General features: G+C 39.8%; 1 protein-coding gene across 1 annotated transcript; it reads right to left on the minus strand.

Annotated features, from left to right (window-relative positions):
• Positions 1-3,974: 3,974 nt before the first annotated feature.
• On the minus strand, positions 3,975-14,870 carry LOC149280599 (E3 ubiquitin-protein ligase ZFP91-like). The gene is made up of 11 exons (XM_089500357.1): positions 14,683-14,870; positions 14,209-14,240; positions 10,012-10,221; positions 8,070-8,109; positions 7,800-7,898; positions 7,173-7,292; positions 7,043-7,093; positions 4,854-4,932; positions 4,646-4,760; positions 4,468-4,567; positions 3,975-4,365 (listed from the first exon to the last, which is right to left on the minus strand). The coding sequence occupies exons 1-11, from the start codon at positions 14,868-14,870 to the stop codon at positions 3,975-3,977; spliced, it is 1,425 nt and encodes a 474-aa protein (XP_089356483.1).
• Positions 14,871-22,214: the final 7,344 nt, after the last annotated feature.

Consider the following 22,214-nt stretch of genomic DNA (forward strand, 5'->3'; position numbering starts at 1 on the left):
GAACACTTTACTCCAGTGTTCCAGAACTTTGGTTCCTGTATGTCCATGGACTTCAGCTTCCAGTTCTCCTCTGCTCGCTCTGCTACAGACCCTCTATTGGATTCTCCGTTACTTGACCTTTGGCTTTCCTATTGGACTACCCTGTTTGCCTGTTAACTGACCCTTGCCTGGATTACTGTTCACTCTGATCGTCACCTGCCCCTGACCTATTGATTTGTTTACTAACACCGCTTTGGACTATCCTCTGCTCTTACGCTCCCAGCCCAATCCTGACACCCCCCTCCCCCTTTGTAGTTCACTAACCCTCCAGAAGTCCTGCGGTGGGTGCACGTGGCCTCTGTCTCTCTGCTGTGCCAAGGTGCGCACTGCTTCACCGCTGAGCACCGGAATATGAGGTCATACTCTGGTCATACTCTGGCACTCAGCATGACATGGCGGCACCGCGACTGAGCTAGAGGCCTCACAGAGGAGACTGAGGGGCACTGAACGGTGTCAAAAAAAAAAAAAGATAGCGTTTCAAGTCCGGGACTATGAATTTTTTCAAAAATATATGGCTTGATGGGGGTAAATCACATTGGACGACTTCAAAGATGTTCCAAATAGCACATGGAGGCAGAATTACCATGTTTGGAAAAAAATAGTTTTGAAATAGCAAAATACTACTTGTAAATATTGCCCTATAATGTGCTGAAAAACCATAAAAACATTGGGTATTTCATTGTCATGCTAGAAAGTCCAAGAGGATTCCATATGTAGCTTTGCGGACAAATGCAAATTGTCTGCCGGTATTTTCTGATAACATGCTGCATTCATCCCGTCATCAATTTTTACAAGATTCCCTGTGCCTTTAGAGCTCACCCCCCCCCAAACAGTGAGCCACCACCATGCTTCACAGTGGCATATTCTTTTCGCTATAGGCTTTGTTGACCCCTCTCCAAACAAAGCACTTATGGTTGTGACCATAAAGGTCTATTTTGGTCTCATCAATTCAAATTACAGTGTGCCAGAAGCCGTGAGCCATGTCAAGGTGTTGTCGGGCGTATTGCAACCTGGCTTTTTGTGGCATTGGGACAGTAAAAGCTTCTTTCTGGCAATCAGACCATGCAGTTCAGCGTTGTTCTAGTATCATATTGTGCTCCTTGAAACAACCACACTGTCTTTTTTCAGAGCAGCCTGTATTTCTCCTGCGGTTACACCAGGGTTTTTCTTTGTATCCCGAACAACTCTTCTAGCAGTTGTAGCTGACCTTGGCTCGATGTCAAGAGATCACCCAATTTTCCACTTCTTAATAAGTGATTGAACAGTACTGGCTGGCATTATCTTTTTATATCCTTTTCCATCTTTATAAAGTTCCATTATTTTGTTGCACAGTTCTTTTGACAGTTCTTTTCTGCTCCCCATGGCTAAGTATCTAGCCTGCTCAGCCCACATGATAGCTAACAAACTCATTGACTACTTGTACACAGACACTAGGTGCAATTTAAAAAGCAACATGTGTGGGAAATTAACCTTCGCCATTTTAACCTGTGTGTGTGTCACCTTTTGTGTGTGTAACAAGGCCAAACATTCAAAGGTATGTAAACTTTTGATCAGGGCCATTTGGGTGATATCATGATTTAAAAAGGGGTCAGTGACTGAGTGTGCAAATTGAATTATCCATCACCAGTGCCCCTGGTAATGACCGAAAGCAAGCCTGTTACCCACAAATTATGGACCCTGTCTCCCTGCCCTGGTGAGTGAGACTGTTGTCCTAACCTTGGACCAGAACTCCCTAGTCTTTAAGTGCACTCCAGTACTGGTTAGTGGGACAGGTGCCTTTTGCCAGCTCCCCTGCATCCACAACTCTAGGAGCGAGAGCTGTGCTCCCCACCTGAACTGGTTGCAGACCCAGTTGGGGTCTGGCCCCAGTTCATTCTTTTTAAAGGGGAGATATGTGACAGAACTACATTGCTGGGCCAGGCCCACTTGTAAAAATGCAGGTTGAAATGTACAAAGACAATCTCCTCACACGATGGAAGGCCCCTTCCATAATCATTGTTTCCCTGCACCTTAAGTTAGTTTTTAAATTGTTTTAGTTAAATCTTGTGTGATGCATCTCAATTATGTACTGACGTGATTGAGCCCTTTTGTTCTGTTTAAAACCTGGTCATTGTCTTGATGTTTCTGTGTATACATATACGCTATATCTGGTCATTAAAATGTCCATTCTTGCCGTACTAAACTGAAGGTAGCGGTGTCTACTTATTGGGTACACATGGCAGGGTTCCAAGGTATGCATGCTGACTGGTGCTGAAAGTGATGTTGGGGACAAGAGGAGGATACATCAAGGTAATCTCTGGGAGTGACTACAGCTATCTTGGTGAACCCATTAAAGGGGCCAAACAACGTGATAATAAATGTCTTCATATGATCACTAGCCTTAAATAGTATTTTTTTTTTTTTGCATAATCAGCCATGTTTTCAAAATCAATGCACGCATTTCACCGTTTCTGCCAGGGTATGCAAGTGTACCTCTGGAGCTCACTTCCACCTAACCTCCAGCTTTCACCTTAATATTCAGGAAAAAGCCCACAACGCACTTCTTCAGAGTAGCACAAGTTAAAAATAAAAAATAAAAAAACCCGCCCTTAATACAACTCCCACAGTAAGCTTTGGCACTCTCTCTCCCCCTGTCTCTATACCTCTAGACTGCACGCTTGTGAGCAGGGCCCTCTTTACCTTTGAAAGTATGCACTTTAAGTTCAAAAGTGGCAGTTGTGACTGTAATTCGATAACCCCCATCCCAAAATAATAATAATAAAAAAAAATACAAGATTCATTATTTCCCTCACACCACCATTATTAAATTATTGGAAGCATTGCCAAAATATACATTTGTCACAATTACCACAAACAAAAGAAAAAACTGTCAACTTTACCAATTTAGAAAGACCAAGGCAAAAGAATCATCTGCAGAAAAAGCACATTTTATGCTATACAAAAAAAAATATTCCGTAATAAATCATTAATGCTGCCAGTATCTGTTAACATTTTAGGCACCTGTTTCTAATGTACCTTGTGCTACTTTTTGTGCAAACTGCATAAATGCAATGAAATTATAAGATAAAGTAGATTACAGCAGGTTAGGTTAAAGTCAGACAGCAGAAGGTAAAAGGAGTTACATGAAGATCAAGCATTCTCCATGGGCCACTGCTCAAACGGTTGGAGTTACTTGGGCAGGTGGAGTGATGGATAGCTACAGACTGACTTAAGGTACTAACATGTCTTAACATTAAACAATTGTGTATTTTGTACAGATTTCCATTTCACTATAACTTCCTCTAAGGAAGGTGTTCTAATTCCACTTATTAAAAGGTGCTGTTCCACTTCTAAATAATATTTGCATGCTCTACTAAAGTATATGCGTGCTTGTGTTTAAGGTAAGATAAAATCTGCAAGTTTTGCAGTGTCTCGAGCATGCTATAGCGAATACTGCTGCAGTGTGTTTAGTTTTACCTACATTGTAGAGACAAAAGAGAAAAAAAATCAAATCACGCAGTACAAAGAGGCAGCAAGCGGCACTCTCTAAGTAATGCTAGCAGCTTTGCTTTAAGGAGAAGGCTCCATGTGAGACAGCTCAATTTTATTCTTTAAACATATTATATACAGTGAGTGCAGAACACAGCACCAAAGAGGAAAGGGACAAGAAAAGGATTGAACAAGGATAGACTCAAAAGAAAAAGCATGAAGAAACAGGGAGACGGGAAAAAAAGATGGCAAACCATAGTAAGTAGGAATGAACAAAAAAGGTTGTAAAACATAAAATTGTAAGGGTGCCAGGGCAAAAAAAAACTGAGCCCAGGGTTATGTGCAGAGATTACATGAATGGCATAGAAGGCATGGATTCCAGCAGTAGGGAAGTACAGGGAATAAGACAGCCAGCCGGGAAAGAGGAAACAGTTCTGGTGCTGTACAGAGAGATCTGTACACCCTCTCTAGGGTCCTGCAGAGTCCGAATCCTCAATAAGAACCTCAGTGGTAGCACCCAGTCCTTCAACTGGCTGGATGGGACAAGCCACTAAAATCTTGGAGCCAGTGCTAGGATAAAAAGCTTGAGGTTCCGGCTCCTCTTGAGCCACCGGGACCGGGGTTTCAGGTACCAGCAGTTCAGGGGAAGTAATAAGGGCTCCAGCGTTGGCTGCCAGGGCTTCTGCTATAAGAACCTCTGGGTGGCTCTTTGCCTTGTGAGCCACAACACTGTCCTTCTTCTCAAACTTCTTCCCACAGATGCTGCAGGAGAACTGATAGAAAGAGTCAGCGTCATGTTTCTTCATGTGCCAATTCAAGGAAGCTTTCTGTCTGCAGGTGAAGCCACAAAACTCACATCTACAAAAGAGACAAGATTAAAGTAAATGGGAATTTAGTAGTGTAGCAATGGGGATATGCAAGTGGCCAAGGGAAGCAAAATGTAATACATAAGCGACTCACTGTAAGGGTTTCTCTCCGGTATGGATCATACGATGCACTGCTAAGTTATGGGAGCTCTTAAACGCACGGGCACAATATTCACAAATATAATCTCGCTGATCTGAATAAAAATAAAGTAATGTCAGACTGACACCAACGATGCGAGACAGCTCTTTTCCTACTCAGAGTTCTCTGGTACCTGTGTGGTGCTTTGCATGACGGAGGAGTTGCTTCTGTAGGCGGAACAGTCTCCCACAAGATGGATGTGGACATACATACTTCTTTTTTAATAAATGTTGATATTTTATGTGATGCTAGGAAACAAAATATTTTGTTACAGTGGAGATATGGCCATTTGTGCAAGAAAAGCAAGTGCCATAACCACATCCAGGTAGTATGGTCCTCACCTGTAAGTATCTAGGATGGGCTAAAACTGTGCCACATCCTTCCATTTCACAACGCACATACTGTATGGGAGGCTTCTTTCTGCAATTGGGTCAAATAAGAAAAGGAAGAAACAAATTGAACTAGCAATTTGAAGAGGACAGTATGTCCTTGACACCCCTTTAACCACATTAGGACCAGGCAGTTTTTTCTTTAACTTTTCGTACCCTTTGGGACCGAGGATGTTTTAACACTTTTGCGGTGCTCGTGTTTCATTTTCTTCTCACTCATTTAGTGAACCCACACAAGATATATGTTGTTTTTTACCAGGACAAGAAGGGCTTTCTTCAGATTTTTGGAAAATAAAATATGATGAAAAATGTAACTTTAAAAAAAAACCCAAAAACTTTACTTGTCTATAAAAGCCAATGAAAAAACCTGCTAAGTAGATTCTACTATTTGTCCTGAGTTTAGAAATACCCAATGTTTTGGTTTTTTTTGCAAGTAGCGTTTTGCTATTTCAAAACCATTTTGTTTTTCCAAGGCTGGTAATTCTGGCCAGTGTGCTATTTTGGGTATCTTTGAAGCCAGCCAATGCAATTTACCCCATCAAATCATATTTTTGAAACTAGACACCTCAAGGTATTTCAAATGCTGGTATTTTAACCCTTTCCATGCACTAATTCTACTACCACCCTTTGTCAAACTGTGTGGTAGTAATTTATTTTGGTTTTTTTATCACCAAAATTGCGCTTCAGGTATGGATTTACAGCTCCTGATATACATCACTTTCAAAGACCCCAATATGTGTTCAGCAATATCTCCCAAGTACAGTGATACCCCCCATGCATGGGTTTGTTGGGGAGGTAAAACGCCACATTTAGGAAGTGCACATTTTTATTTTTTTTTTACATCTGATCCTACTGCCCCCATGTCCTAATAGGGCCATCTTTGTAGTCGGCTAATTCAATTCACCCCACCAAACCATATATTTTAGAAAACTAGACACCCCAAGGTATTTCAAATGCTAGTATTTTAACCCTTTCCATGCATGAGATTTTACCACCAACCTTTGCCAAAGTTTGTTCTAGTAATTCTTGTATTGTATATATTTTTTTCACACAAATTGTACTTCAGGTATAACATTTATAGCTCCAGGTATACATCACTATCAAACACCCCAATGTGTGTTCAGCAACATCCCCAGGGTACAGTGGTACCACACATGCATGGTTTGTCTGGTGTTTGGGGGTTAAAAGGCCACATTTAAATGCAGTACATGTATTCAACCTGCAAGTGGAGCCAGAGTTCTTTTTTTATGTTGTTTTTTTAAAAGCGCCGCCATCTTGCGAGTGGCAAAGTGTGTGTGTGGGGGGGTGTCGTTTAACCCTCCGGTCGCCGTGATTCACTGCGATCAGGAGGTTGTGAAGCCCCCTCTGGGGCATTGCAAGCTTGCCTCAATTAAGAGGCATCCTCAAATGCCTCTCACCAGATTTGCTCGGGGCGTGTTTAAGCCACCGATTGCTGTGAATCACGGCGATCGGAAGGTCAGAAAACTTTTTTTTTCTTTTTCTGGATAGCCTCACTTGTGAACCGTGATGCCGGCGATCAACGGTAAATAACGCTACCACGTACATGCACGGGTATTGCCACTAACACATTGCATCGTGACCCCGCACATGTACGTGGATTGTCGTTAAGGGGTTAATATGTATTCTTCCAAATAAAAGTAACCAATGAGAAAACTTTATATATGCACACTGGGGCTTAAACAGACATCTGCATCCAGCAGAACAAGTGCTGAGCTGATTGGTAGTGAGTATATATAATGTGCATGGAGATGCATTTAGCAGAATTAAGGCATTGAGTTAAGCTTTTGTATATTGTTTATACGTTTGTAATGAAATTAACAATGACTAAACAGAAACATGATCTAACATCTCATCACCAATTACCAAGTATGGGATTGGTTTGTCAACATTATTATAGAGTACAAAGGTTAGACAAAGTGCAGTGTCCTTGTAGTTTATATCAAAACACATTTTGATTATCCTAGCACCAGCTGATATATGAAGATAACTTGAGAAGCCTTGCTGATGTAGGAACCTATGGGTAAACTGGCAAACAATGCTTCAGTATTAAGTGCTATTATTGACCTAATTGTGAGGCTATCAACTGCATAGACTATTTTCAAAGACAAAAATCTACTCACCGCCTCTTTGGAAGTCTTGGACTCTTATCATCCTTGCGCCTGCGTCCTCTCCTAAAAAGCACAGAAAAACACAAATTGATCTCATGAGACAAGACTCTGGCGTTGTTTTTTTCTCATTGTAAAAACTCACTTCCTAGGCATCTCCTGTTCCTGGACAACTTGACCTTCTTCTTTAACTTCCATTTTGACTTCCACAGGCGTTGCCTCCTCTCTAGCACGAGCTGCACGCCGCCTAGACCTAGGGTTATCTCTGATGTAGTAAAGAAAGATTTGAACAGAAGGAATTTGAACAAAACAGTGTACGGAAGAAAAATTGTTAAAGGGCAAAAGGAGGAAATTAGTGAGGGAGGGAAAGGAGTGAGAGAGGAAGAAACATGCACTGCCTACACCAAGGAGATGCCCACGGCCCTGCAGTACTTTAAGGGATAATCACTGGTACCTGTCCAGTTGGGGTCTGTAGGTTTTATCTCGGAGGTCGTCCTTATATGGAATCTCTTCCTCACTTATCAACTCGTCTTCCTCATCCTCACTGAGGCATGGAAAGAAAGCGTGGAAGGGGAATATTGGGAAAACATTTGAGAGGGAGGGGATAAAGGGTATCGATCAAGAGCGATAGAAGGAGGTAAAGAAAAGTCCTAAAATGTGATGGTGACAGCAAATGCCAGAGTTATTTAAAAATATAAAAGGAAGGAGGAGGAAGAGAGGGAGGTGCTCATGCATACAGTGTCTGTGCACAAGGGGATACCCCTCCCCATACCTTTCTAACTGGGGTCTGTATGTTTCATCCCGAGGGTCATCTTTATATGGAACCTCTTCCTCGCTTATCAATACATCCTCCTCTTCCTCCTCCTCCTCACTGAGGCATGAGGTTGTGGCAAAAAGATAAGTGGTTGGAAAATTGTGGAGTGGATAAAGAACAAAGATAAGAATTTAAAAAAAAAAAGTCTAAGGAAAGGAAAGTAGAGATACACAAGCAGGAGGGGCAACTTTGTAAAACTATCATGTTTTGTTATGATGTGTGCCTCACCTGATGCCACCTGTGAAAGAGGAGGGACCTTCATTGATCTCTGCAATAGACAAAAATAAATTTGCATAATAATGCTGAGACAACATAAAAGTTCACTAAAATCACTGACAAATTATTATATCAGCACCCCTTTCTAAATACAAATGTATACCGGATGTATTGTTGCATAACTGGTCCAGGCGTTTAGGCAAGCAGCTTTGAACATTATAGGGAAGGATTCATTGTATTATGTAGGTAAGTGCTTTTATTTTCCTTTTTTTTTTTGAAGAATGCATTTTAAACTACTTAGAGTACTTCAACATGCATTACTACTTAGTTGGCCTGTCACAGATTATAAAGGAACCGTTTACTGTGCGTAGGTTATATACTTGATGCTTTGAAGACAGATGAATATTATAAATAGTGTTTATTATGACATCAAAAGCAAGATAATTAAAACTAATGAAAGTGATCAAATAGTTTAGATTTTAAATTCAGATAGTAACCATGCAAACTTTTTTTAATCATATTATTTCCTTTTTTATTTTGAATGTACCCCAACAATTTTTTTTTCCTTCAAGAAAAGGACTTTCTTTTGGCTTATATAGTTGATCAAACCATACATCACATAATATACAAATATTAAGGGGAAGACAATTTCCCTCAATATTTCCCCACATATATGCACCTTGCATACATGGCCCATGTAGGCGACAATACACAACATATGGCACCGGGGCAAATACACATACAGGGTTAAATGCCATTAATATGCTATAGAAATAAATACACATTTCCACAAGAACGACTGACTGGTAAAAGTGGTTTTGTGGATTATCACTTTTTTTTTTTTTTTTTAGAAAAAAAAATAAATCTACCGATACAAAATGTTTGTTTTCAGTGTTTTTTATTATTGGTGAGCTTGTATAAGAATTCTTCACTCCTGAAAGTCTAGAATGGCAAATTTCACTCCCATATACCCTATGCCTCACACACCAACTGTGAAGAGCTCCAGAATATACAGCCTTTGCACATTTAAGCCTGTCAGCAGACAAGGTACTACGCTATTACCCCAGCTCCCATTTGAGGAGCATTTCCCAATCAGACTAATTAAAGTGTCCCATTAAATTACATTGTTTCCCACATTTCTGTGCACGAATGTTCCTGTGTTTGGTTTGGCCGAATATTTGTGTTCGTTTTTTTTAAAGAAGGGTTTAATACAGGGTTAACGCTGCACGCACAACGCAGCAGCTTTGGCGCCAGGATTTTAAAAGGTCTGTATGAGCAACTCTATTGGTCACCGGCAGGGGCCAACCAATGAAGCGCACCGGCTCTTCATTGGTTGATGGCAGACAAGCCCCCTGCTGGCGACCAATAGAGTCGTTCGTACGAACCTTTAACTCTTGGAGCGGGGAGACCAATGGTCTCCCCAGGTCGAGTTTCACCGCCAGGAGTTAAAGGTCCATAAGAGCAACTCTATTGGTGGCTGGCAGGGGCCTCCTCTAGCATTAACCAATTGGTACCCTTCGTGTTCGTTTTCACGTTCGCCCGAATACAAATGCACAAGTCTAGTAGGAACACGTGCTACAAATGTCAACAAATCTCCTCATTAATTTGCAGGATTTTGTACCGACAGTCACAATCTCTTGCAATTCCACAGGGAAAAAAACCTTCATAAAACACCAAGATATCTGCATTTTATTTTTTTGACATGTGCTCAAGAACTCTCTATTCAGTGCTGACATTCAGATAACTTAACTCCCTCTAACCCCAAATGGACATCTTTGTAAACCTCTATAATCAATGTCCTCAGACTCTACTGTGGCTATTTATTTTCATAATCTACCATGTTAAAACCCTGATAATAACAGAATGATTAACCATTATAATTATTAATCACCCTTATAACAGCACATTGCTACCTCTTATCTACTCACTTGTTGGTTACTACTTTCCATCTTACCATACACAAGTTGGTGTTGCTCAGGTTCAGTCTTGCAAATGAGTTGCAGGGTTGGGGTCGGCCTGGACCGAGAGCTGCGCAGGACTCCTTCTCTCATTAAAGGAAGGGCCTCTGCCACTTCCAGTGGAGGATCCTGGATAATTATGGTGGGTTCTACCTCTTGGATCACCACTTCCTCCTCCTCCTCCTCCTCCACCTCCCGCTTTGGCGCTATAGTTGGTGAGAACAGCTAAAGTCAACCAACCACATAAATCACAATAATTGAAGTTTCTAAATCACAATAATTGAAGTTATTTAATACTTTATTGTGGAAACATTGAAAATCCATCTACAGACAGGTCATGTATCCAAACCATACATACAAATATTTGTTAGTTTCCTATACTTGATTCATTGAAACCCACAGTTGCCAATATGAATTCCTCTCAGTTACTGACAGCCCAGTCTGTTACCTTGGTTAGAGGCGATATGCCATGGAAAAAAATATTTTTCTTCTTGAGCATAAAATAAAGTTCTGTATACTGTAATGTTAGTTAGCATTGACAAAAAGCAGGAATTTTGTTCCAATAAACTTCTTCTACATGCAGACACAGAGGCTGCCATTATTATTGGTCACAAATGGTGTGACATTTTTGGAGACCTCTGTAAGCTTTCATTAGTGAGAGTGTTACTACGTGATTAAGTAAGCCGTTCTATTTTCTACAAGGAAGCATGATAAGTCAGGGCATTTGTAATTAAGTCTAGGGTCCACCTATGGTCCATAAAAGGAAGTATTAGCTAAGTTACGTGAGAAAACAGCCAACTGTTTCTCTCTCTCTCTCTCTCAAAAAAAAAAAAAAAAAAAAAAGTCTAATTAAAGAGATTTCAAAGAGAGGTGACAAAATTATAAATTTGTTCATATGGTGAATATTAAGCCTTCTGAAATGTAAATAACTTTAATATAGCTTCATGAAATGAACTGCAGGGGACCTGGATCGTCCTCTCTGGAATCTGGTGAACGTCTGCACGATGCGCGCAGACAACCCCCGCTGCTGCCAGCACTTCTGCTGGGGCTTCTATGATGGAGCGCTGGCTGATATCAGGGTTGCAGAGTGTCATATAAGGCGGTATAAGGTATATCAGAGGGGGCAGAGTGTCATTTAGGGAGGTATAAGGTATATCAGAGGGGGCAGAGTGTCATATAGGGAGGTATAAGGTATATCAGAGGGGGCAGAGTGTCATATAGGGAGGTATAAGGTATATCTGAGGGGGAAGAGTGGCATATAGGGGGGGGTATAAGGCATATCAGAGGGGCAGAATAGCAAGCCATGGGGCAGATGTGCATAACTGGGGAACAGGTTGGCAAATAAAAGGAAAAAAAAAAAAAAGAAATGCATTTTTCTCAATCATAGTATTTATTAAATATGACAAAATAGTTTACATGTGAATTAATATTTACTAATAAAACTTTTTTCCTATAGGGTAGTCTTTGAGGCTCTTTTTTTTTTCTAAATTAATATTCAAATTTTGGGGGGTCGTTTTATAATTGAGCAAATAAGGTATGTACAGGGCTCATACAAAGGGCTCTCTAAAGACCTGTTCATTAATAGAACATTACGAAGGACAAGAGGTTACCCTTTCCTTGAAGAAAGGAGATTTAGTCTACGAGGGGATTTTTTACAGTAAGAACAATAAAAGTACGGAATTCACTGAAGAGGTGGTGCTAGCAAACACATTAGATGCCTTTAAAAGGGGCCTGGATACTTTTTTAATAAGGCAGAACATAGAGGGCTATGTAGGATAGTATATGAATTAATATTTATTTAGTGCTTGTTGATCCAAAGAGAAATCAAGAATACCCCGTCAAGAAGGATTTTCCCCCCCATTGAAAGCACAATTCGACACGGCTCACATAAGGGTTTTTTTTTTGCCCTCTTTCGGATCAACAGCAGTTAATAAGGAATAGGAAAGGGGTTGAGCTTGACGGACACAAGTCTTTTCTCAACCTAAACTACTATAACGGTCTGTTAGCAAAATGTGTACTGGGCTTCTTTTTGATAGTGGATTCAAATGGGAGTATTTACTTTTTAGGTCTCCCCTATAAGTGACCACCTATTTTGATCATTTTTTTTTTTTTTATTTAAGTTCAGATCTTTTAAACTCTGTTCTGTGATGAAACAATGTGATGACTTTGTTACTACACTAATTATTAAGCAGTGGACAACAGCTATCTCAGGCAACATTAGTGTTAATAGAGATCTGTATTTTTAATGTATTTACCACCATCTAGTTCTGATTTTAATATAAGTAGAGTACTCTTAGGGTTCATTAATAAAAGTTTTAATTTGGAAATGTGGGGCAGTCAGCATTGTTGAAACAAAATATTAGCCTTTTTGATTTTATTCACAATTTTCCTAAAGTAAACAGGCAATAAAAAAACAAGTTTAATCTGCATGTTGAGTGCATTACGGAAGCTTGTTCAACCTTTAATATTTTGACATATGCAAACATAATATCTATCTTGGCTAAGAGGCCAATGAACCAGTTATCGCCTTCATTTTGTTGTGATAGGGAGTACTACAAAGTATTCAATTGTTGGGAACCAGGAATAAGATTTTAGTTATAAAGTGACTCTGCAGGCCCACACCAGTCATTGAATAGTTACATATAGCCATATGAAGAGTTGGGCCAACAGACAAGCTAAATTATAATTCCTTGCAAGGGAAAATTTATTTCCTAGTTTTCACATTATTTTAGAAATAATTATTATCATCCCAATCAACTAGATAAACAAATGGCCTCATGGTAAACAATAGAGGGACACTCAAGCCACGATATTTATGTTAACCCCTTTGTGACAAAGGCTATTTCAAAACCATTTTTCCAAATCCGGTAATTCTTCCCCCATGTGCTATTTCAGTATCTTTGAAGCTGGCCAATACAATTTACCCCATCAAACCATAGATTTTAGAAAACTAGACACCCAGGGTATTTCAACTCTTTCCATGACAGTTTTTTTTTTTTTTAAGATAAAGCACTAATTTAAGGACTTGCTCATAGATTTATTTTTTGGCCTTTTGCTAAACATTTTTTGGAACTGGAAGACTATTTTTACAGGTTACCAATTTTATTTTTTACATTTATTTTACAAATCACATTGCGATTAAAAAGCTGGGCTCCATTGACTTGCATGGTTGAATGCAGTACCTGTGTTCAACCTGCAAGGGGAGCCAGAGTTCTCAGGAGGGTCTGGCGAGACCTTCTTGAAAACTTTTTCAACTTCTTAGTTTTATTTTAAAGGGGTGGGTGTTTGGCGACGCTGAATGCCACGCTATCGAGGTATTTCAGAGACACCATTGCCTCCTAAACTCTTTTAAAATGGGCATCCGCCACCATACAGTGTACGGCAGACGTTGATGCCCCAGGGAGGGGCCAGACATGGCCCCTGATGCTGATCTTGGTGTTACAGCAACACCGTTTGGGTGCAGAAAGCCTATGTAGATCGCTTTCTGCACCCCTGGCACGTCAATTGTGGCTAACTATATGTTAGTGCATGATGTGCCCCGACCGTCAATTGTCATTAAGGGGTTAAAGCATTTGATAGCTGATAGGTCCCTTTTAATACATGTGGTGCCTTTCTTTCAAATATACAATAGGGGTGATTCTGCAAAATCCCGCTTGAGCATTTCATCTTTGCCTGCCCCCCAGCTATTTTCCCTGCAGGAACAATGTTCTACTGAACACATCTAATTGCACCTGATATACTTACAGTGAGTCAGCTCCAGCTCAGCAAACTAGTGAAACTCTTGTTGCATCTGCTGAAAGCCCTTCTACCAATTTCAATGGAAGAGCTTTCCTGCCACCGCAGTGGCAAACATCATCACACAATGGAGGGGGAGAGGTGTAGCTTAAAGTTTCATTTCTTTAATGCATATAAAGAGTACTGAAAGTACTTTTGCTTGCATTACTTAGTGGGGCTGTCAGGGACCCTCTGACTCATTAAAGTCTACAGCAGAAAGAAGTTCAATGGATAAACTAAAATACATTTTGCAGTGCCATATATAATCAGCTCACTGGGGTTAAGCAGAGAAAGTCATCCAAAATGTCACATGACATCCTACAATAGTGACCTATAGTCCATGTTTATTGGTACAAAAAAAGAATAAAATCCACCTTTCTTCAGTGATTAAATACATTTCATAATAAATATAAATATACCTTTATCAGCCACAATATCTTCCTCCATGTATCTGGAAATACAAATCATTATAATTATAACGTTCCATGTCATTTATAATGGAAAAAACCTCCCTAAGCAACTCCATCATTTATCTCGTAAACCTGTTTCACCAACCTAGGTGCACACGATCCCTCCCGAACCCCAGGTGCCTGATCCACCTAGATAAAGCCGCAGTCCCGCCCCTTGCCATCTGCCACACATGTCACCAATAAAAACTCTAACCTACCTGGAGCTGGCCACTGTTTCACGAGTATGACACTCGTGTGCCAGGCCAATAACTCGAGTTTGTCAGTGAGTCGCTCACATGCAAATAAAAAATGCTCCTCCCACAATAACTTTTCAGCCCTTATTCCTTCACCCGACAAACCACACCCACTGCTCTATATAGCCGAAGAGCCTGCTCCATAGTTGTTCTTCACCTGGCCAACTCCCTGCTCCGTGACGTCATTCACCTGTCTTGGACCCCGTGCTCTAGCTCCTCCTCCTCCCCAGGCATATCCCGACGACTCCGCCTCCTCCGCGGACACTCCGCCTTCCGCCTGCGGGAGGAGCCTCCCGCCGGTACCTCTTCCTCTTTTGCCACCCCTTCGGCAGGAGCTCCCCGCTTCGGGCGGCCCCGCGGCTCCGGCCCACCCGGCATCCGTCCGTCTGCTTGTACGCTCTCTCAGTGCGGGACTACGCAGGCGCGAAACACCCACCTTGGGTCAGCGTGCTGACGTCATATAACGTAGTCACTCAGCCGCTTATCGTTCCGTGCATGTTGCGCAGGCGCAAAAAAACGAGTCCAAGTCGCAGCCTGATATTGCGCGTATTTCCGGGTGGTCAACGTTGACACAATCTGTAGCGCCTTCCCTCTGGAGCGAGCTTTGATTTTTGATTGGAGGCGAGAAACAAGCTGACTAGCCAGTCATGCGCAATTGCAGAGCTGTCTACATGGGGCGTAGATTAGTTCAGCACATATTTGGAAGCAAATTTAGGCCTAAATTATTGATTGTTTTTTTTTTATTTTTATAGCCGAAATATGCGTAACTCAGAGTCTTAACGGGATGAAAGGGACTCTTTGCACGCAATTTATTTTACACACGATGAAAAGGGGACATATTAAAAAGTGACAGAGTGGAATGATGATGGCGAGTAATGGGAAAGACATGTAAATGGTGAATTGGAGACAAAACGAAAAAATACTTTGGCACAAGTTCCCCAAACTAGAGTGAAAGATGTTCAGGTTGTGATTAAAACATTCTGAGGAAAAAGCAAGGTTAATTGACATTGTATTGTGAATGCCTGGAGATCATAATAGAAAAGAAAGAAACATGGTCTGGAAATAAAAACCTTGACATATGGCTAGTAAATTTTTAGCACAGGTGCTCATCAAGTTCCGTGATATGGAACGACAAAGGTATATAATGGGGGAAAATAAAGTCTATTGCAGATAGCTCACTTAGACCTACCACACAGACATTTCATTTTTGTTGTGCATGTTAAGAGCGAGATTAACCCCTTCATGACAATGGCTGTTTTAACATTTCTGCAGTGCTCGTGATTAGCTGTAATTTTCTTCATTCTCGTTTACTGAACCCACACAAGTTATATATTGTTTTTCAGGACAAGGAGGGCTTTCTTTAAATGCCATTCTTTTGATTGTATCATATAATTTTCTATTAAAATGTAAAAAAATGGAGTGAAAAACTCTTTCAGAATTTTACTTAAAAGAAATATTTTACTCGCCTATAAAAGCGAAATAGATTCTAATATTTGCCCTGAATTTAGAAGTACCCAATGTTTTTATGCTTTTTTCTGCACGTTATAGGGCAGTAATCAAAAGTAGTGTTTTGCTATTTCAAAACCATTTTTTCCAAATTTGGTAATTCTGCCCCAGGTGCTGTATGGGACATTTTTGAAGCCAACCAATGCAATTTTTTACATCAAACCATATATTTTTAAATGCACTAATTCTACTACCAGCCGTAGTCAAAGTTTGTGTTTTCTTTAATATGCATTGTGCTTTTGGTGTGAATTCACCACTCCTGGTATTTGTTACTGTCAAGCAACACCCCAATATGTGTTCAGCAACATCTCTTGAGTACGGTGATGCCATCCATGCATGGGTTTGTCGGGTTATTTGGGAGGTAAAAGGCCACATTTGAGAGGTGTGCATTTTTTTGGACTTGGGACACCTGGTCAGTCTGTGCCCATGTAAAAATCTTCGCCTTTATACACAGGAATACAGAACCCTTCTTTAAAACCTAAATATATAATCTTAGCTATCTGTCTGTTTGGGCAACTACCTAAAGGAGGGTGCAGATTTGTTAGCTTCAACAGAGTCATTGCTTTTGTGAATCTGTTCTTTAGAAGGCAATGCTTTGCAAAAACAGAAAAGCAGGGTGACGCCCTGCGCAAATTGTGCACTTGTGTCTGAATTTACAAGAATAATCACATTTACATTGACGTACTCGTTAAAGGACCAACATGAACCCTTTTGACTTGCATTTTTTTAACATTACCTTAAAATCCAACATATCTCTAAGGGAACATAAGTACCCACATTTTTCATACCCCACTTTAAAGTTTTATGTAGACATTTTTTGCCTAAAGATTTCATAATTAAAGCAAGCCTGAAAGCCTTCGACAGGGTCAGTTGGAGATTTATGGCCGATGTTCTTAGGGCCTTTGGATTCCATGGGAGAATTCACCAGGCAATAACGGCCCTATACAACAAACCTATGGGCAAAGTGGTAGGCCCGGGTATTAAATCTACATGTTCTCTCTCACTAATGGCACGCGTCAGGGCTGCCCCCTCTCCCCACTCCTTTATGTTTTATCCTTGGAGCCATTGGCAAGGGACATTAGAGCGGATCAAAGCATCAAGGGATGTGGAAAGGAGGAAACACAAAAAATAAAATTATATGCAGACGATCTATTACTGACGGTTAGAGATCCAATAACGTTAGTAAAACATATCATGAAGTGGATAGATCAATACAGCCGTGTATCCAATTATAAGTTAAATATTGATAAATCGATCGCTCTAGCCTATAATCTTGACAGGACACAAAAGCAACAGATTGAAATATTGGGTTTTAAATGGGCTAAAGATTCCCTTACTTATTTAGGAATAAGAATCCATATAACACCAAAGTCCTAGGTGAGGATTAACCTTCTCCCCCTAATCAAAGACATGAACGCCTCTTTTAAAAAGTGGCGAGGACTATTCATTTCATGGTGGGGGAGATTAAATGTGGTTAACTCATATGTCCTGCCGATATATATATATTTAGGATGATCCCACAAATGGTCCCTACAAGCTGGTTAGACCTAATCCAACAATATATTAATAAATTTATATGGGGATCTAAAAAAACCCAGGTTGAAACTGCAAGTAATGGCAAAAAATAAGAATAACGGAGGTCTAGGACTCCCTCTTGTGAGGGAATACGCATTAGCGGCTTTGTTTACACACGCCATTCAGACACAAAACTATAAAGCGACACAGGAGTTATGGCATAGAGAAGAATTACCAAAGAAATATCCTTATAAAGAATTAAAGCCTCTGTTCTGGATCTCCTCTAGGAAATCCATAGAATACACTGAACTAGGAACTAGTTTAGCACTTCAACATCTCGTAAGAAATTGGCATTGGGTTAAAGCTAAACTTGGACTTGGAGATTTGATAATAACTAGCCTCCCTTTATATATAATAGAGTATATGAATGAAAACCTAAAGTTATCTATTTGGAAACAAAAAGGTATAAAATTAATAAATGGAGGTAGACACACTTAAGACGTTTAATCGACTACAATTGGAATTCAATCTCCCAATAGAGGAATGCTTCAGATATTTGAGGATCAAGAGTTTTCTTTTAGATTCCCTATTCCGGAATACGAATACAACAGTGTATAATTTGTTCAAACAAATAGCAGAAGCCTATTGAAAAAAGCCTTAAAATTGATTAGATTATGTAAAAAAGAACATATCCCTCCAGCACTGGCAAAATAGGAGAGAGATTTAGACATTAAATAATGCAGAGTGGAACAAAGCATTAAATATCACTTATAAAAACATACACTGCTTAAATTTGAACGAGTTACAATTCAAAGTCATGAATAGGTGGTATCTAGTCCCCTCTGTTTTAGTAAAGATGTTCCCTAATAATCTCCCAAATTGTTGGTGTGGTGCAGAAAGTGGGGATATGCTCCATTTTTGGTGGAACTGCAACCCAATTCGAAAACTTTGGCAACAAGTTTCACATAGGTTAGTAGACAATTTTGGACAACAATGGAAATTAACACCCGAGAGAGCCCTACTCCATCTAAATTTGCCGAATAATGGAAAAAAAGATACAAAATTCCTCCTCCATTTACTAACGGCAATCAAAATAGTGATTGCTAGAAATTGGAGATCCACAGCTCCAATCCCGTGGGCTAAAATAAAATCACAGTTACTACACCAATGCCACATGGAAAAAGGAATTGTAGCGCAAACATTCTGGAATGTTAAAAGCTATAATCTTTGGGAAGATTGGATAAACTTTTGGCTGACGGTAAATTAGACCCTGAAACCGAAAGCAATTTACTTAGATAATTCCCTAAAAATCACACACTCTGGGTATTGATAGGAAATTTAGTAAAGACAAATGGAATCAATTGTAAGTCTTGTACGTCTTTGTAATGTAATTTTTTATTGTTTTTAAATGCAGAAGTGACAAATGTTTATCCTTTTTTTTGTATAGAACTATTGATATTGTGCTAAAATGTAATTAACTAACTGCATTTTTTTTTTATTTTATTAATCAAAAAAAAAATTAAAGCAAGCCTGACTACCAAAATTTTATAAGCTTCTAGCACAGACTCTAAATGCTGAGACAGTCCAGAACTTCTCTCATTATGTCTCACAATATACACTAGAGAAAATACAAAAAGCCTGAAGCCAAATATTAAGTGACCTAGCCACAGGTCTTTGTCTCTCCTCATCCTTATTCTGTTTCACTTAACATATAACGATGTTAAGATACCAACATAATCATTCCACAACCATAATCATCATTACAAATACATTTGAGTAAAATTACTATTCAAAAAATAAAACCTAAAGGTGACATTTCACATGACATAGCAACTTTAGTATGAGCTTCATTAATCAAACTAGGCTTAACAGTATTTCCAACATACATATTATTGAACCCAAATGAATTATCCAAGCCTAAGCAGGACTGGACCCTTCTAAACCTTTTAAAATATTAAATAAGTAATCCATCATTTCACTTAATTTATCCATATTACCCTCCTCAGATCCAGCTCTGTCTCTCTCCTGTAATGAACTTTGCTTGTGCTGTATTCTGCAGTTGGTCAGACCCCTGGGCTGCCAGTAGATGACACCTGCACAATTGGCCTAACTACATCTGTCCGCTTCTTCTTCCTTCTTGTGTCCCTCCATCTTGCTTTGAGACCTGTATTCCTGTAGAAGACATCTCACTTCCTGGATTTGCCTCCAAGATTCTCTATACCTTGCTACCCAGCCAGGACTTCTGCGGATTGTGATCAGAGGTCATTTCTTCAGCCATTCCTCTCCTCCTTCTTTTCAGAAGCCTCTTCTTTAAATCTTCCATGATGCCGCCGCATCTCTCTTGCCTCCTTGCTGCTCAACAGACTCAACGCAGCAATTTAAAGTAGCTCTAGCAAAATCAAATTAACATATATGTTAGGGATCTCGGTACCCACAATGGGTAAATCTGCTAAAGTCGGCTTACTCTGCTATGCTGACCACTGAACCTCTTGCTTATTATTGGCCGATGTCAGAATCTCGGCTGCTAACACCTTCCCCTCAAGAAAATTCTTCAATGATAACTACGGCTTTTACATAAGTTATATAAGTGAGGCTTTACTTACTGTTGGTGTGTGAAGGCTAGTAGAGAGCATACGTGCCAAAAAGAAACGTTTTGCACAATCTATGTGCTGGATTTTGTTCTAATAGATGGCTTTCTGTATAGAATTGAGCGCGTCTGGATGCTGAGGCAAATGTGCCAAACTTGGGGAGAGAAGTGTAGGCAGCTTTGTTGAACAGTGCTTGTTCAGTGAAGAAAAACAGTATGGGAGGGGAACGCTATATATGAGGACGACATGCTTTGCATGATCACACAATCAAGCACTTCCCTCCCACATATCATTAAATAATTAAATATCTTTAAAGATCTCTCAAACTACACAATGAATTTGCAGAAATCAGAGATACTTGGAATACATGTACCTGATACAGTTAAAGCTAGCATTGTTAGCTCTTTTCTTTTTAAATGGAAAGACTCAGCTATTAAATAAATATCTAGGCCTTTGGATTCCAGCAGACCTCTCGCAACTCATGCATCTGAAATTTGATGCATTATTAACCTTGGTAATTCCCGATCTACGTAGATGGCCGATTCCCCATTTACAGTGGTTTGGCTGTATAGGGGTTATAAAAATGAACGTACTTCCTAGATTCTTATATCAGTTACATCTACCGATTTTTCTCCCTAAAGCATATTTCAAAACATGTCATAGGGTTTTCCTAAAATACATTTGAGGCAATCGTAACCCAAGATTTTCATTCTCCCACTTGACCAGACCTAAGAATAAAGGGGGCTTGGGTGTCCCCAATATTTATATTATTTGTAATATTATTTCCACTTACACACAATCCAGATCTAAATACCAACATCAATAAGGGACTTTTAGGCCTACTTACATCTCAACCTTTAAAACACATCAAGGTCTGTCAGATTATGCAGGGTACTGAATTTAGACCCCTTAAAGATTTAACTCATCAATCCACTCCAGCTTTCCAGACTGTTTTCTTGTATCACCAGATAAAGCATTACATAGCTACTCTTTTACCAAACCCTCGAATCACTAGGGAGCTGTCCAATTTTAAAAAATTATGTATCTTAACTAAGGAGCCAGCTCACATTTTTGTCAACAATTTACGCTCTTTTGGTTAATGAACATGGTAATACGAAACAGTTTTTCCTAAGCTTATGGGAGAAGGATCTTACACTTCAGTTTACTGATTCTGATTGGGACAAAATATTGTTAATCACTCAAAAAGGTATAATTTCAAGCAAAATTCAAGAAGGTTCCTTCTTATTATTGTCTCGTTGGTATAAGGTCCCATCAGAATTGCACCATTATCTGCCCCACATATCTCCCCTGTGCTGGAGATGCGGGGTTACAGACAGTTCCTATATGCATTTATGGTGTGAAGATATACGTCCATTTTGGAGGGTAGTGGTTGCGGTAATACAAGAGGTGACAGACCCCGATTTTATGGCCTTGCCTGAGGCATTATTGCTTCACCACACAAAATCCTCCTATGGTTTCTACAAGCGTTCTTTGACTATACACTTAATTCTTCCTGAATGAAGATCAGAGTTTTGGCTTGTGATGTAAATTTTTTGCCAATATAGGACATTTTTTTTTTAATTACGGAGGAGTTAGTATCTATATCACCTTCTATTTTCTTGTATAGTTTGTCCATGAGTTCAGAAATGTTTTCCAGGGGATGAGAACTTGTGGATAACTCCAAGAGGGATCCTGACTTGGCGTCAGATTCTCTTCTTTCGTTTTATACACTGTTTCCCCTGTGATAGCTGTACAGAGCTTTGAAGTCAATCGGTCTGTTCTTTTCAGCTTCATTCTCTTTGTCTTTCTTCGGTGCCATCTCAGATAGTCTTCTCTCTGTATGACCGTACAAGATAAACTCTTAGATTTATGTATACAAAAAACAAAAACTGTCTGCGCTTCTCACCCTAATAAAGTTGGCAACAAATAAATAAACATAATATAAGTGGGAGGATTTGGTTATATGAATTTGCCAAAGCATAATTAAGCTCCCCTGCCATATCAAGGCACACTCTCAATAGGGTGAGAAGCTACTTTCACCTCCTACATAGTGGGCACACAAAGCAGTTTATACTGCTGCAAAAACCAATTGGATTTATATTGGGAGGAGGTT

The sequence above is a fragment of the Sceloporus occidentalis genome, unplaced genomic scaffold (assembly GCF_023333645.1).
Source record: "Sceloporus occidentalis isolate IW3139 unplaced genomic scaffold, rSceOcc1.0.p SCAF_152, whole genome shotgun sequence".
Taxonomy (NCBI): domain Eukaryota; kingdom Metazoa; phylum Chordata; class Lepidosauria; order Squamata; family Phrynosomatidae; genus Sceloporus; species Sceloporus occidentalis.

Bases quoted from the DNA above. Each gene is read 5' to 3' on its own strand.
- LOC149280599 (XM_089500357.1), bottom strand. From the start codon at position 14,870: ATGCCGGGTGGGCCGGAGCCGCGGGGCCGCCCGAAGCGGGGAGCTCCT. The intron at 8,110-10,011 runs GTAAGATGGAAA...TGTCTATTGCAG, and splicing joins GCAACACCAACTTGTGTATG to AGATCAATGAAGGTCCCTCC. The intron at 4,366-4,467 runs GTGAGTCGCTTA...TCTCTTTTGTAG, and splicing joins ACCGGAGAGAAACCCTTACA to ATGTGAGTTTTGTGGCTTCA.